The sequence below is a fragment of the Carassius carassius genome, chromosome 16 (genome assembly GCF_963082965.1).
Source record: "Carassius carassius chromosome 16, fCarCar2.1, whole genome shotgun sequence".
Classification (NCBI taxonomy): Eukaryota; Metazoa; Chordata; class Actinopteri; order Cypriniformes; family Cyprinidae; genus Carassius; species Carassius carassius.
The window spans coordinates 28,449,601-28,465,797 of NC_081770.1; the positions used below are offsets into that span (position 1 = coordinate 28,449,601).

General features: G+C 39.0%; 1 protein-coding gene across 4 annotated transcripts in view; it reads right to left on the reverse strand.

Annotated features, from left to right (window-relative positions):
• Positions 1 to 2,934: 2,934 nt before the first annotated feature.
• Positions 2,935 to 16,197, reverse strand: part of pcbp4 (poly(rC) binding protein 4) — a 94,327-nt gene continuing 81,064 nt past the window's right edge. For 3 of the 4 annotated variants that reach the window (XM_059569792.1, XM_059569790.1, XM_059569791.1), the window contains 3 exons: positions 10,973 to 11,028; positions 6,829 to 6,998; positions 2,935 to 5,120 (listed from right to left, as the gene is read on the reverse strand). In XM_059569792.1, the coding sequence (XP_059425775.1) occupies positions 4,787 to 5,120; positions 6,829 to 6,998; positions 10,973 to 11,028 (560 nt within the window). In that variant the 3' untranslated portion in view covers positions 2,935 to 4,786. The other variant, XM_059569793.1, reaches the window with a different exon arrangement.

Here is a 16,197-nt window from a genome sequence, read left to right on the forward strand (position 1 = left end):
CATCCTGCCAAAAAGCGTTGTGGTGTAAACAACCAAAGCCATTCAGGTTGTCCATCTGTGAAAAAAGTGGGTGTGTCTGCAGCAGCTATAGAACAATTCTACAAGGCTCTGGATAATGCAACTCCAAACCCTTCAGAGAAGAGTGGTATCCTACGCATATTGCCACACTACTGTAAACAGTTTCAACCAAAAGTGGTGTCTCTGGGTCTACCACAGCCCCTGACTGAGTTATACAGTGCTCAGAACCGGAAGCTGTCTGCCTCGGACCTTGAGAAAAAATGTGATGCGGTATTCAATGATATGGAAGTCACACCAGAGCAGGTATAGTCATCCCTCTTAATCTCATATGACTAAAATGTGCTTTAAGGTGTCATGTCATTAATTTCATCTTCTATAATTTACAATGTTGTAGGCAGTAAAAGTTGAGGAAGAGACACGACAACAGGGAAAGTCAAGGCTATGGTTTGACATGAGGGCTGGTAGGGTGACAGCATCTAGGTTCAAGTCAGCTGCAAGGACAGACCCTACAAATCCTTCCAAATCCCTAATTAGGCAGATCTGTTACCCTGACCTATGCAGATTTTCAACAGTTGCAACCAGGCATGTGTGACATAATGACATAAACATACAGTTACTGTTTTTAATTTCACCATAGTGTAAGTGAGTAAAGAAATTAGATGTTCTTTGAACTTATGTTTCAACTATGGAAATGTATGCAATACATGTTGTGTTCTAATGTAGAGGGCCCCTGCTCACAAAAACATCAAAGAAACAAAAACAAGACAAAGAAATGCATTTATCATTGGAATATTTATTATAGTCAGTATTACAAATTATCAACATTAAATTACAAACATGATGACAGATTACATCCCTCAATCTCTTTGAGTGCCCTTATCTATTTTTAATCCCAGGTGTATGGTGTAGGTCCTTTGCCTATTTATTCCTAATGTTCCTTTTAAATGGTTCCTGTTATATTTAATTTACACCTTTTTAAACTACTCTGTGATATCTGTGATAGAATATGATACAAGAGAATATTATGTGCTATTAAGATTAGGCCAATTTTGGGTACTGACATCTATAGTACTTATAGTTCTTAGGGAAATGAGAGAACAAATCCAATGAAAAGGACACTCAAAGAGCTACGATGACTTAAAGGAATAGTTCACTTTAAAATGAAAATTCTGTCATCATATACTCACTCTCATGTTGTTTCAAACCTGCATGAATTTCTTTCTTCTGCTGAACAGAAAGGAAGATATTTAGAAGATTATCAGTAACCAGACAGTTTTTGGATCCCATTGACTTCCATAGTATATTTTTTTCTACTATGGAAGTCAATGGGACCCAGAAACTGTCTGGTTACTGACATTCTTCTAAATATCTTCCTTTCTGTTCAGCAGAAGAAAGAAATTCATACAGGTTTGAAACAATATGAGGGTGAGTATATGAAAATTATCATTTTAAAGTGAACTATTCCTTTAATAACATTATTTTTCTCATTTTCAGATGGGGATGTGAACATGAACAAAAAGCCAGAGAGACATATGAGGCTTACGCTGCACAACATCATCAGGACCTAAGTGTTCGTGATGCCGGTCTCCATATTGATACCTCCCGTCCCTACCTTGGAGCATCTCCAGATGCCTTGCTGTCCTGCTCCTGCTGTGGCGATGGTATTTTGGAAATCAAATGCCCACACTGTGCCAAAGACACCGGAGTCCTCAGTGCCACTGAAAAGAAACATTTCTGCATTGAGAACACAGATGGTACACATGCACTTAACAGAGATCATCAATACCACTACCAGGTGCAAGCCCAGTTGTTTGTGACGAAGCGGAAGTTTTGTGACTTCATGGTGTGGTCTACATCCGATTTTTTTATACAGAGAATTTTGCCTGATGCTGACTTTTTTACAGAAGCAGTGCAGAATGTTGAGGCCTTCTATAGGTCAGCCATTTTATCTGAGTTATTGGCCAAGACATATACATGCCCAGATAGACTGCTGTCAGACAAAACACAGTCCACAGACTCATGAAGTGAATTACTAGAATTGTTGGGTCTTTGTAAATTATAGTGTGGTCTAGACCTACTCCATTTGTAATGTTTTTCTTTTAATTTCTTATGATGTGATACTATAAATAAAATGTAATTGAATTATTAGTAAGATTTGCCAGTGTGTAATTCTACATACATTTAATATCCTTTTATAAAGTACAACAGCATAGTCAAAAGTTTGAGGGCTGGTTTATTTTACAAAAACATCTTTCAACACGTTTATAAAAGCCAACCTAAATTACATTAATAATGACATTAAGCTAACGTTAGCTACCATTGTGAATGGGTAGCAGTAACGTTAACGTTAGACTGCACATGCACAGCCCTATCACACTAGCTGGCACTTGCTCATTACATAGCTAACTTAGGTTACTCATGTTACAAATGACAATTTGACTGGGTCTCCATCTGGACAAGGATGGCGATATGGTATTACACAAATTAAGTAAACGTAACTGGGAAATACATGAACCTTACCTTGTAAAAAATGCTCGCTGCAAATCCTGGAGTACTTGGAGGGCTGCCAGTCCTTTCGGCTGATAGCAGCAACCCATCGCTGCCTTCTCTCCCCATCAAATGGTATTCGATAAAAAGATATATTGGCTTTACCCTGTCTATTAGCACAGCCCACGGCACAACACGAAATAACCATTTTACAACTAGAACTAACTCAAACACGAACTCATTTGGCTTGCCGTCCGTCTACAGAATAGCTCTTCCGCCGTCCGTCATGGCGTTCAGAATTCGCGCGAGTAGAGCGTGACGTCACGTGCAAAGGGTCTATTTAAAAAAAACGCCACCACATTCACACTCAGCTATTAATGTTAATGTTGCTTAATTTCGCACAGCTGCGAAAGAACAAAAGAGATTGGATTACGTTAATACAGTATTGTTTTTATTCATTTGTATGGCATTGATGAATAAAACTAAAACAAGAGTTGCATTTATGCCAAGGCTGACAAACAAAACCTCATGTGAATCCAAAAACCAGACCTCCAAAAATTCAATCTTTTGAACAGTTTTCGAACTATGTCCGGCTATCTTGGAATTATCGCGGTGAAGTGTGACAGTGTTTATCATAGCCACACTGTGTTGTATAGTGTGTGAAACTGTGGTTATCTGTTAGGCTTTGGAATGGGAAATATGGATATAATATAACATTTATATTTATGTATATATATTTTACATGGCATGGTTCATACATTTGAGAGCATCATTGTCCTTGTCTTGTGTTCCGCCTTTGCTGATAGCCCTTTCCCAATGGTGGTTTATTTAGGGCCATCTATGAAGCATGACATAGGATACCTCGCTGAACCGCCCCCGAGATGTTTTGCATAGACGCCAAGTTAAATTCATGCAAATGAGTATGAGAAAGAGGTTTGAGAAGATCTAAACAAAAAAAAAATTATGATAAAAAAAAAATGACAAACACGAGTCAAGGTTACACTACATCTACCAAGTGAATGAATCATGTGAGTGGTCACATTAAGTTTTTAGGACTCTAGGTTTAGAAAAATAAGTGTGATTATTTCTATATTAATTTTTTTTTAAAGAAAAAAAATAAACAAAAAGTCAGTCCATGTAATATACTCTGTGATCGAGCATAATGATTACTGTAGCTACACTTGAAGCATGTTTGTGTGTAGCTCTGCTATATGTGTATATTCTAGTATTTCCAAACCAATATTGCTCTTCTGCAACACTGCCTAGTTTTAACGCCATCGACAGAGACCTATGCGTTAGCTATCTTTGCTAGTGTGAGGGGCCAAGTCAACATGCAGCATTAGTTTCCAACAAGGGCAGTTACCATGCATAGTAGTCATTTTATGCCATTAGAAACGGTGAAAGACACCCCCAGAAATGATATTGTCCATACACTACCATGGCTAGCCAAAAATGTGAAATTAATTTGCTAGCTGTTTCGTATTTAATCAAATTTTCGTATTTTATATTTAATCACACCAGAATTCACCATGGCACCCTACACGTCCCATAGAAAGTGAAGAAACTCAGTACTTAAACAACTATCTTGTTCGTGGTTACTTAGACGTATGTCTTTTTCAGGACGTATGTAACCATGATCGAATGGAAGAATTAAAATTTTTTTTTTAACCTGCAGCCATTACAGAAAACAAACATTGACTGTAAAAGAAACACTCTGCACAATAAATAAAATAAATAACATTTCAAAACGAATGTGAACAAAATGTAAAAATGTAACACAAAAGTAAGGTTTAGATCTGTTGTCATTATTAAAAACATTTCCTTTTTTCATATTTTGTTTTAATACATCATTTAAAGATTTCTAAAAAAAAAAAAGAAAATCAGGAAGTTGTATACAGAAGCATTCACAGACATCATTGTATAAAAGCTGATACATAAGAGATTAGCATCAGTCAACAGTGTTCTACGTTATAAACTCTTTGCGGGAATATTTTGTTATTATCAATAAATAAGACCAGACAATAAACGTGTGTAAAGATTTCGGGGAAAAAAGGAGATTAGGTATAGTCTATGGCTTTAGCGGCTACCTCAGCCCCCCAAAAAAGTCATAATTAAAACTTATGCCATTATTTTCCTACAGTTTTTTTTCAGGACAAGCTACTAAACCAAAAAGAAAATAAGTTGGTACTGTCTGTTTCTACACCGCTACATCTGGCTAGAAAAAAAGAACCCTCAAAGAATTCCTCTCTTGGAAACAAAGGAGGTACTTGGTAGTTCCTCTTCAGTAGGGCGCAAACTTCTGTCGCTCTGGTTTCTTGATGCCGTTGGCAGAGGAGATCTTGGCGGTGTAGGAGGCCAAGGTGCCATGGGCGGGGGCAGCGGCGGCGGCAGCAGGGGCCGAGAGAGTCAGGAAGGGGACGGATTTGATTCCCAGGAGGCTGGAGAGGGGGAGGGTATAGGGGGCGCCCAAGATTTGAGCGTGGGGCAGGCCGCCCATCGCTGCCAGGGCTGCGGCAGAGGACGATGCATGGGGAGCAGTCTGGGTGAAGCTCATGTTGAGGTCTACAGGGGTCGACATGGAGGAGGACTGGGCAGTGGATTTGGCGGTCTCTAAACTGTACGAGGGAGGGAAGGAAGGAGGTGGAGGAGAGGAGGGTGGAGGGACAAGGGAGGGGAGCCGGATGGAGAAGGGTTAGAAGGTTAAATAAAAGACATGTTAAACAAAAATTGAGAGAAATAAAAAAATAGAATCAAAAAACAGAAACAAAAAATCATAAGAGAGGTGTGTTTTGCTGGTGGTTGCAACAGATTATTTGAGGGGGGACCTTGGCACTCATGGGAAAGGAGCTGTTTAATTCAGGGTGATGGCTTGGGTAGGGGCTTTGGGAAAAGAAACAAAATGATTTCAATTTCAGTAGCATTTCCTTAATCTTTTATCAATTCGTCAAAAAGATGCATTTGTACTGGGTACCATGTTGACGAATGCATGTAATCAAATGCGCTCTGCTATTAACGTACATATCGAGGGCATATAACTGATTTCTCAGGACATTATCAAGTATGGGGTGTGTTCAATATGCAGAATGCGCTGATGCAATGCATTGAAACGAGACGTCTGTCTCGGAGGAAGTATTCTTTGAGAGTGACACAGATTGGGGGTGACAGCTACAGACTTTATCCAGGAAATGAATAATCATGTTTGATTTTTACTGGCTTGATGGAGCTGACTCATTAAGGAAGTATACTGCCGCTAGAGTGCCTTCGGTTGCTCTGGGATTGGCGTTTGTTGCCGTCACTTGTCAAAAACCAAACTGATAGGAATTCAACTGATGGGAAATCAATAATATTAAGACAGAAACAAAACAACAAAAGCTTTCCCAAAACCAACATAGTAATTTTTCCATGCAGGATGCCGGAGTAACATATTTCAAATAAAATAATGAGGGGCTTCTCAGAGTGAGTTTGACATTCTGCACCGGTCTGCTTGTTGAACACACCTGAGACAAGCATAAATATTTCATTCAAGACCCAATTATTGCTCTTTTGTCAATATGCTAGAAGAATTAATATATTATTTTGCACGACCCTGCATCTGTTAGAAATCTTAATTTCTTTCCTAGCCAGTACAGAAATGTGGGAATAAATAAAGAAGCCACTCATTCTGTTTCCTAATTATTATTCATTAATGCATATTGCTCGGGTCCACAGAATAAATTCTAGTCGTCTTTTTGTTACCGACTTGAACTTCACTAACAAGATTGGTTTTAATTGTTCAGATTTATTATAAGGGTTTTGCAAATTCCTTATGTTAACTGAACCAACATTTTTTATAAGCCTGGGTAAAGAACAGAACTATTAATTTTGTTACATTAGCAAATTAAATTTTGCCCCCGCATTGATGGAGAAGTCTTCACTGAGGAACTGAGTTGTCAGGAATTTACTGCTTTCTTGCCTGACACAACATTTGGTCAAATTGCAACAACATAGATCTCGTGGGACAAAATTACAGTCTGTCTATGAGGCAGCCAAAATACTCTGCCTTAAAGCTCTAACAAGCTTCTGGCTTGAAACTTGGCCAATTAATCCCTCAGTCTGGCTTCTTCCTAGCACATCTCCTTGCTTTGTAGTTGTGCAATGCTTTTGCTCAAGAGTGCTTCTTTTTGCCAGCAAACTATGGACTGGAAAGACCCCTGATTGAAAATTCCAGAGGTTTTGTCAGGGTAATCTACAGCATTATGGTGTTAATTATGCCACATAAACACATGGAGTGGTCAAGTTCAAAGACCCTAGTTCTTTTATGATGGAATGGCTTCCAGTGCTTACCAGGATGTGATTAGATATTGGGCCAAATTGATGCTGATTGGGGAGCCTGTGATGGTGACGTGTCGATCACTAGTGCTGTCCAGTTGACTGCCGATCTTGATCTGAGCCCCTGATACCTGGCGGATCTCGTTGATTTTTGTACCCTGTCTGCCAATAATTGAGCCAATCAGCTGTGAGGAAAGAAAATACCAATCAGTTTAATAAATATTATATATAAACAGCTATTCCCTGGCACTATTTCTCTCTTAGACAGGGGTGTCTAATCCAACCTCTAGAGGGCCAAAGTCCATACACTTCCATACACCTGCCTGGAGGTTTCTAGAAATCCTGAAGGCCTTGACTAGCTGGTTCAAGTGTGTTTAATTGGGGTTGGAGCTAAACCAGTGGTCCTCCTGGGAACAGGATAGGACACCAATGTTCATGGTGCATATTGCAACATAAACATTATGAGAGCCTAGCCAGTTTAAAGAAAACTAAAATTGTGTCACTCAGATTCCACATTAGGATAATTTCCCTGGAGCTTGATCAACTGCAATACAGAAATTCATAAAACATGGCATACAATTGGTCCTATTGCCAAGGGGCCGGCTGCACCAGCTGGACATACAACAGTTGTAAGGCTGGATATAAAATGCGCTTCAAATCGTGCATAGAATTTATACCTGTTGCACCATCTCGGCATAGTGCTACGCCTGAGACTAAATCTTATGCCTAGTCAGAGGTTGGTGTAAAGTGAAAAGTCACGATTTGCTCAGACATTATTCATTTTTAGGATTCATGTCTGATAGTTAAATATTACTGCAGATGTGAACTGTAATGTTTACGGTCTTTTCTTTTAGTGGACTAGGCCTATAGCATACCACACTTTCAACAGTAATTAAACACAAAATATATTTTTTTCAATCATGCAATAATTATATGCAGTTAAAATATTACATATGACCTGGAATTATTAAAAGAAATTGAACCATTTGACATCTTTCTTGGAAGGACAGTAATGCTTGGAAATATTGCAAAGTCTTTAATTCCATTCATTATTTGTAGCGTACATGCCATCCAATAGTCACAATAAGTTTTGTGCATCGTTATTTTTGATCAAAAATAAATAATCAGTTTTCAAATTCTATCACAAAATACAATTTTATCACAAAATACTAAATATAAATGTGATTTTTTTCAGCCACAGAAAGAGTAAAACAAGAAATGTCATGGACAGTCAAAATTACCTCAGGAAAGACATCAATTGTAAAAAAAAACTCTAGAGAGAAGCATTGTATTACATTTATTACATTTATTATATTTTGCTTAACCTTGATGCTGTCATGGAAATGTGCAGGGTGACTTCAGATATAGAAACGCGGACTTGTTAGGAAATGTTTACTCAATGAAACCATGGCGCAGTGGCTTTACTTACAATATGTCTTGAGCAATTCAGTTCTATGTTACTAGTTGTAGCCATTGTGGCGTGAACGTCATCTCAGCTATGTAAGTGCAGGAGAATGTGTCGGCGTGGATGCACATTGTCTATGCCAGGCATAATTGCGCCTGATCATAGTTTCAGTTGGTGCAACAGGTGTAAATATTTATTATAAAGCAGGACGTTGCAAAGCCCAGAGTAGGGCTTACACCCAGCTTTTTTATGTCTAGATGGTGCAACCGGTCCCAAGTGACTATTGATTTCAGGGACAGTGTTTGCGCTCAAATGCCTGTATCGAATGTGTTCCTTAACAAACACCCAAATCTCTCTTTGCTGGTTTGTTGTGTTTGTTCATCTGGGCTTAAGATGACTGTGTCTGTGCATGGCATTGTCTCTATAACAAGCCTCTGCTAATAGTTCAGCAGATCCAGACAGTCAGTTTAAACCAACAGCAAGTGGTCAACTAATTCATCCTACTGTGGGTTTTTATATATATATAGTGTTTGAGGCAATCCAACTCAGCTAAAACCTACTTTATAAATCCAGATTACTGTACCTTCTGTGGAAGATGTCCACAAGGAAGTGGACCAAAGGGGTTGGGTGACCTCAAGGCTTGATGTCAAGCTCAGACAATGATAAAGTGGCGTGACCCCAACTGGGATGAGTTAACAGTTTGTCATTCAAATGACTGACAGGTTGTATTTTGTCCACCCTGCATCCCAGCCCCCAACCCTCACTTTGAGTCTGCGTTGGATTATGTGAGCAAGAATTGCTCCACAAAGCATTCCTTTCCTCACGAGTCACATGAACGTCAAAGCTCCTGATTCGTCACACCGCTCCCCCTGGTGCCCAGGGGCTATTAATGGCTCAGCTGATTGTGGCTAAGTGCTTATAGTCGACCTCCAGGTCTCACTGCCACCCTGACATAGAGGGTTCCAGCATGTCCTCTGCACTGCACCACATATTTCCCCACTGATATCCTTCCTTTTTTGAACACTACGAATTGTCCATCCTCCAGCAAGATATCAACGAAACAAAGTATCGACACCTACACAACCTTCCTCCAACCGTCAAGTTTACCAGTTCCAAACAAATACTTATGTTTTATTGATTTCGTTGTATCCATTGAAATTAAGGTGCATGCTTGGGGTCAGATCTGTTCGAAGTGAAACACATGTATATATATATATACCCTAGTCATGCTGAAGACTAGGTATATTTTAGGTGAGTCTACTTGGGTCTTAGTTTTGAAAGTATGGGGAACATGAACACATTTCCTGAAAGCTAAAACGGGTATGGCTGATGGTCGCATCCACCTCTCACAGGTTAGTCTCCGCATCCACTGCTGTGCTCTGTGATCCCAATCTAAGTGTGACATGTTTCTACCCATTTAGAGGGATGGTTTACCATGGAGAAACTGCTCCTATATACAGAGAAACCTGATTGCGAATGATAAACAACTTGGTCTGCCAGGCGTTTGATGTCTGTTTGATGTTGCCTTGCCTTGGAATTGCATCGCTGTGAGGGCATTTCAATAATACATACTTTGCATTGCCCTGTTTATAGCTTTACGCAGGAATATGAATGTACAAGCATGCTAAATTAGCACCTTGGTTGGAGAAATTGGTAAAGTTTCTTTGAAGTTTACCATGTACATTGAGGTTTAGAAATTAGGTCTAGTACCTAATGAATGCATTAAGGAAGTCAATATTTATTTGAAGCGGGTGTCAGTGTGATAAGAGCTGGTTTCTTGTTCATGTGCATCAAGGTAGTCAATGAATTTGCTTGTACGGAATCACTCTAGATAATGCATCCACTCAGGTCATTACAGCTGCACAAGAAATGCAAAAATGCTGATGTAAGCACTATGTAAGCTTCACACTCATTTGTATAAGAGCACTTGGCTCGTATAACTAAAATATTTCTCAAATTTCAGGACATAGTCTAAGAGTGATTTTTGAAAAGCTCACTATCTACAATTACTGACAACACCACAAAATGAGTAGTAGTAGTAGTTCACATGCACTTGTTTTCAAAAACAGTTTGATAAACAACTTTACAATGACTTTTTAGAATATAAACTGTTTAAATGGTGTGAGACTGTGCGATAATGGGAAAAGTCAGACCATACACAAATTGATTTGAACAGCACCATTTAACTATTGCTGCCTTAATTGTAGATTATTACTAGTTGGGCATGTCGATTAATCCTGTGATCTCAGGGAGACGTGGAGGCGAGAGGGAGCCCCAGTCAGAAGGCATGAAGGGAACGTCCCATTGGCCCCCGGGGTGCGGGGTCTGCACCACAACCTAGAGCTCTAACAAAAGGCTCTGGCTTTATTTACCATCTCTGTTTTGACAGCAGAGGAGTGCTAAGCATGTCAGACGCCATGACAGGATTGAACTGGATCTTGTGAAGCTCTTTTAGCTGAGCAGGGGGTGGACAGAAAAGACACAAGTCGGTGTGTTTGAAAGGAAAGTTTCAGGATTTCTGTATGGCCAAAGTGTGCCATGAGAGGTGTTTTTTTAAAAAAAAAAAAGGACTTTCTAGAGAAAGCACTTAAGTCTAAATCAAAGATATGACCATCCTCAAAGATTTAATAATGTCTTCACAAACAACAAAAACATAATTAAGCATTATTACTAAAGCAAAAGCACTGTTGTACAGATTATCAGTGAGTAGCATGAGTAATGTGATAACTTGCAAAAAGAAATTTTTGCACTTACATCATTTGGAATGAGAAGTTCTTGTGATGCTGTCTGGGAACTGGACTCGATACCTGCTGGAAGAGGAATAGGTACCAAGTTAACAAACCATAGGAGAATTCACTGTTTGCTTTCTTATTTCTTTGCCTTTCATTTTGTTCAGCATTTGTGTTTTTCTAAATTTGACAGAAGCTCCTCTGAATTTATGTGGATAAGAGTAATCTTAAGATGTGTTATTTTCACCCATCATGCACAGCACATTTCTTTCTCCCTTTACTCTTTTGTATGTTTATTGTAAATAATAACCTAAAGTAAGCACAATTAAATAATTCATGTTAATTCACTGATATGATGAAGTTACAGTCCAAAATATTTTTTTAACTCATTCAGACTTAAAAAAAAAAAGCAGGACTGTATCAAACCAAATCGCAATTTGTTTAATTGGATCAACATAGCAACAGTAGCTCAACTAATGGCATGGTTTGGGGTAGGATGACCTGAAATTGTTTTTTTTTTTTTCAATTATATTGGCGTGTAAATCATAAAGGTTCTTTATCCTTGCATTCTGAAATTAAAAAAAGTGGTCAAGCTGTTACAGAACAATGTTAACCAGGTAAACTAAGTCCCCATTAGCTCAGTCAGGGTGGTTAATCAGAATACCCTTAACCCTCATATCCCGACAGTCACTAGTCCAACTTATAAAACACTTAGGCTAGGTTACCTCCCAAACTACTAAATGTATAACCCTTTTAAATCGGTTTACCTTAAAAGAGCATCTAAGCTTGATCATAAGCCAAAACCTAGGCCTGTGGATCAACATTATGCCACTAATGCTCGGTAGAGATTAAATTAGTGCAGGGCGGTAAGACCAAAAATGTATATCACGGTATTGTTCAAAATTATACCACTTTCATGGTATATGACGGTTTTTATTTTGTTCATGCAGTTTTGGAACTTTGACACTTAGTAACACGTACAGATGTTTCCTCACCACAGTGCAGCAGTGAAAAGAGACCCCTCTCAAACAGTGTCGCATTCTGAACGTTGTTTAAACGACACTGGTATAATGACATTTTAAAAAATTCATATCATAAGAAAAATAATGATTGTTTTTTTCAACAGGGATGGGCACAGAGCTAGCCTGTTTCTCTTTCCATCTACTTCCTGTCTCAACAGGAGACCCAGACCCAGCAGTGCCTCTCAACCCAACAGGGGCCTATTTAATAGACTGAAACATTGCCTTGACTGATGAGCTTTTTACCTCAGACATAATCGAATTCCCCAGCCATATCATGATAGGATGTGCTCTTGCAGTTTTAGCGGCAGGGGGCAACTATTACATTTGTTTTGACCACTCAATTCCTTGAAGGGGCTTTTCGATTCTCACATTTGCTCCAAAAGTGCTTGTTTATGTAATATTCAACAGTCTGTTAGCTTTAGATGGCCTACACAACCAAACCTTTGGCAAATGTTGGGAAACTCCATACAACTTGAAACACATTGCTGAATATCTTGGGGTGGCTGTATAATTGGGTGTCTGGTTCTGTGCAAGGGAAAAAAGGTGAAGGAGTAAGAAAAGAAGAGAGTCCCTCCTTTTTCTTTAGCTGGACATTTGTCATGCCTCTGAGAAGCCCCAGGAGCTGACTGTGGAGCCTTGTAAAGCTTGGCCCCATTTTTGCAGCTGCAATCTGCATGGGCCTTATGCTCCATGCAGCTCAGGTGTGTTACCTTGAACTTGGATGGCTTATGGGTCTTTGGGAGGTCTGTTTGATTTCATGTACTTAAGCATGAGTTCTCAGGTGAAATTGTGTCACATCCACACTCACTGTACGAGGAGATTTAGCGCTGCTAATGTAGACTTGTACTTCTGGGTGAATATAAGGTGTTTTTGCACTAGAGTTCTCTCTATAAGAAGTTTAGACTGATTAGAAGTAGGGCTGTGAGAGAAGGAGATGGCTCTGTGAACGCTAAACTCTCGCGAGACGGTGCATGATTGAACATGGCAGCGCGTTGCTGCTAGAAGTCAGCAAACTTTTCGTGTTTTTTTTTTCTTCTCCTCCTTCGCCTGTTTGTTTATTTGTTTGTTCATTTCACTTCCAACAAATACAATAAACTGGATTACAATTCGGGCCTGGACCATCTAGAAGACTACATCGACGAATACTACAATAGACTCTGCATCATGGGACGCTCTCAAAAAGCTAAAAAACCACGCATATCGGGCTCACCTGCTTCATCCAATGCATCTTCCTCACCCACATCTCCGCACCCCCCGTGCTGTCCCGAGGTAAGCGACATACTTACATCCATAGACAATAAACTATCCGGACTGGACGCCAGAGTAGCATTAATAGAAGTACTGCACAAAGAATTCCAACAACTCTGCCACAGACTGGAATACAGCCAACAACAAATCGACACGCTCACACAAAAAAACAGTTCGCTCCAGAACTCCGTTACAACTCTCACAACGCAACTGTCTACTGTTACCACTCAGCTGGCCTCCATCACCTCCGAAAATAAAACGATGAAAGAAACAATTCTGGACTTACAAGCACGCAGCATGAGGGACAACCTGATCTTCACCGGCATCACTGAATCACCCACTGACGAACCCGAGAAAGCAGTCAAGGATTTTATGGTTAAACAGCTCAAACTTCCGACAGAAACTGTCAACAACATCACTTTTCACCGTGTTCATCGTTTAGGAAAAGAAATCAGTAACGCCACCCGACCCCGCCCAATCATTGTTAAATTTGAACATTTTAAACAAAAAGAATTGGTTCAACGGCAGGGCAAACAGTTAAAGGACACTCACTACGGACTTAACGACCAGTTTCCACAAGAAATCATCCATAGACGTAAACAGCTAATCCCCATCCGCAAGCAAATGATGAAAGAAGGCAAAAGAGCAATACTTACAGTGGACAAATTATACATTGAGGGACAGTTATTCAAAGACAAGGACATCACCCCCTGGCTCTGCTAGAACCCTTCCCTCAACAATATCATTCCAGCCATGACACCCCCCCCCCCCCCCCCCCCCCCTTCATTTCTTGTATATATAATATAATGCACCTATGTCTCGCGGCACTATACGTATGTATGCACCTTAGTCACCTATGTTTTGTTTTTCAACCTTTGTGTCTTTTGTTTTATGTGATTTGCTGTAAATGCTTATGTTTGTTTAGTGCTATCATGTCCTACTGTTCTGTTTTTTATGTTCAGCACAATTCATTTACATATATATGTCAGTATAGAAATATTAGCTCAATATGCAACTCAAATTCATAACCTGGAACATCCGTGGCGTTAGCTCTCAAACAAAAAAAAATACAGTTCTAAACTATTTGGACAATCTACAGGCAGATATATGTTTACTACAAGAAACACACCTTGCAGATTCAAAACGAAACACCCTAAGATCAGCACAATTCACTCACTCATTTTCAGCCACTTATAATTCAAAACAAAGAGGAGTGTGCATCCTGATAAGCAAAAAAATTCAATTTGTTCATCATACAACTATTTCAGACCCAGAAGGACGCTTTATTATTATAAACATAACAATTAACAATAACCCGGTAACAATCGCCAGCATCTACGGCCCAAATTTAGATAACCCTGCCTTTTTTCCACACTTTTTTTTCCTCCATTTCAAATTTTTCAAACGGCCCGGTAATTATAGGAGGCGATTTTAACACCGTAATTGACCCATCACTTGATAGATCCGCAAGTAATAAAAGACACTGGTGATCCACTGACACAATAATACAGTCCATGAAAGATTTTGGCCTTGGTGATGGTTGGAGGCTACAGCATCCAACTGACAAAGAATATCCATTTTACTCGTCAGTCCATCATAGCTACTCCCGCATAGACTTTTTCTTAACTAGCAATTCAATTATACCAAATATCTCTGAGCACAAAATCCACTCCATCAGCATCAGTGACCATGCTCCAGTAACATTCATATGGAATCCAGCTAATTTACATAAACACATCAGTAGATGGCGTTTTAACATATCACTTCTTAAAGTCCCAGAGTTCGACAGTTATCTTAAAAGAGAGTGGACATCCTTCCTAGAAATAAACGACTCGCCAAAGTTATCAGCTTCATTACTTTGGGAAACCGGCAAAGCAGTATTACGAGGTAAAATCATTTCATTCTCCGTCCATAAAAAGAAAATAGAAAAACAAGAAGAAATCAGACTAGAAAATAAAATAAAAGAACTTGAAATATTACATGCAAATAACCAAACAGAAGTAGTATATAATGAATTAAGAAAACAAAAATTCCTACTAAACGAAATCATAAATAAAAAAATTCAATTTCTAATTCATAGACTCCGTCAAGAAACCTACCATCATAGCAACAAATCTAGTAAATATTTGGCCAATCAGATCAAAAGAAACAGAGAAAAAGTAACAATTGCAACTATTAAGGACTCAGCAGGGAAGCCTACCAACTCTCCACAAGAAATAAATACAATATTTCGAAACTTCTATGCCAAACTTTATTCATCGGATAATAACACAAGCCAAGATGATATTAATTTATTTTTCAATAATATTCAACTCCCAAAACTTAACACCGAACAAATCAGCGCACTGGATAATCCAATCATAGAAAAAGAACTCCATATCGCCCTGAGTCGAATGCCTAACAATAAAGCACCAGGACCTGATGGCTTCGCTGCTGAGTTCTATAAACATTTCTAGTCCATTTTATCTCCATTATTCATCAGAGCAATAACGGAAATAAAAGAAAATTCAAGATCACCAGTGCACATGAATACAGCCACTATTTCACTTATTCCTAAACCTAATAAAGATCCAACCCTTCCATCAAACTACCGTCCTATATCTCTCATCAACGTAGACATTAAAATAATCAGTAAAGTTCTTGCACATAGAATTGAAAAAATTATCCCTCTCATAATCCACCCGGATCAGACCATCCAACAACACACGCAGATTATACGATTTAATCCATTATTCATCACTACAACAGGAAAATACCATTAAAGTCACTTTAGATGCAGAAAAAGCTTTTGACAGAGTCAATTGGAACCTTTTATTCACCACATTACAAAAATTTGGCTTTGGTGAGTTGTTTATTAATTGGATTAAAATTCTATACACAGCACCTTCTGCCACAGTCACAACCAATGGACTAACATCACAAAGCTTCACACTGCACAGGGGGACTAGGCAAGGATGCCCACTCTCTCCTTCTTTATTCA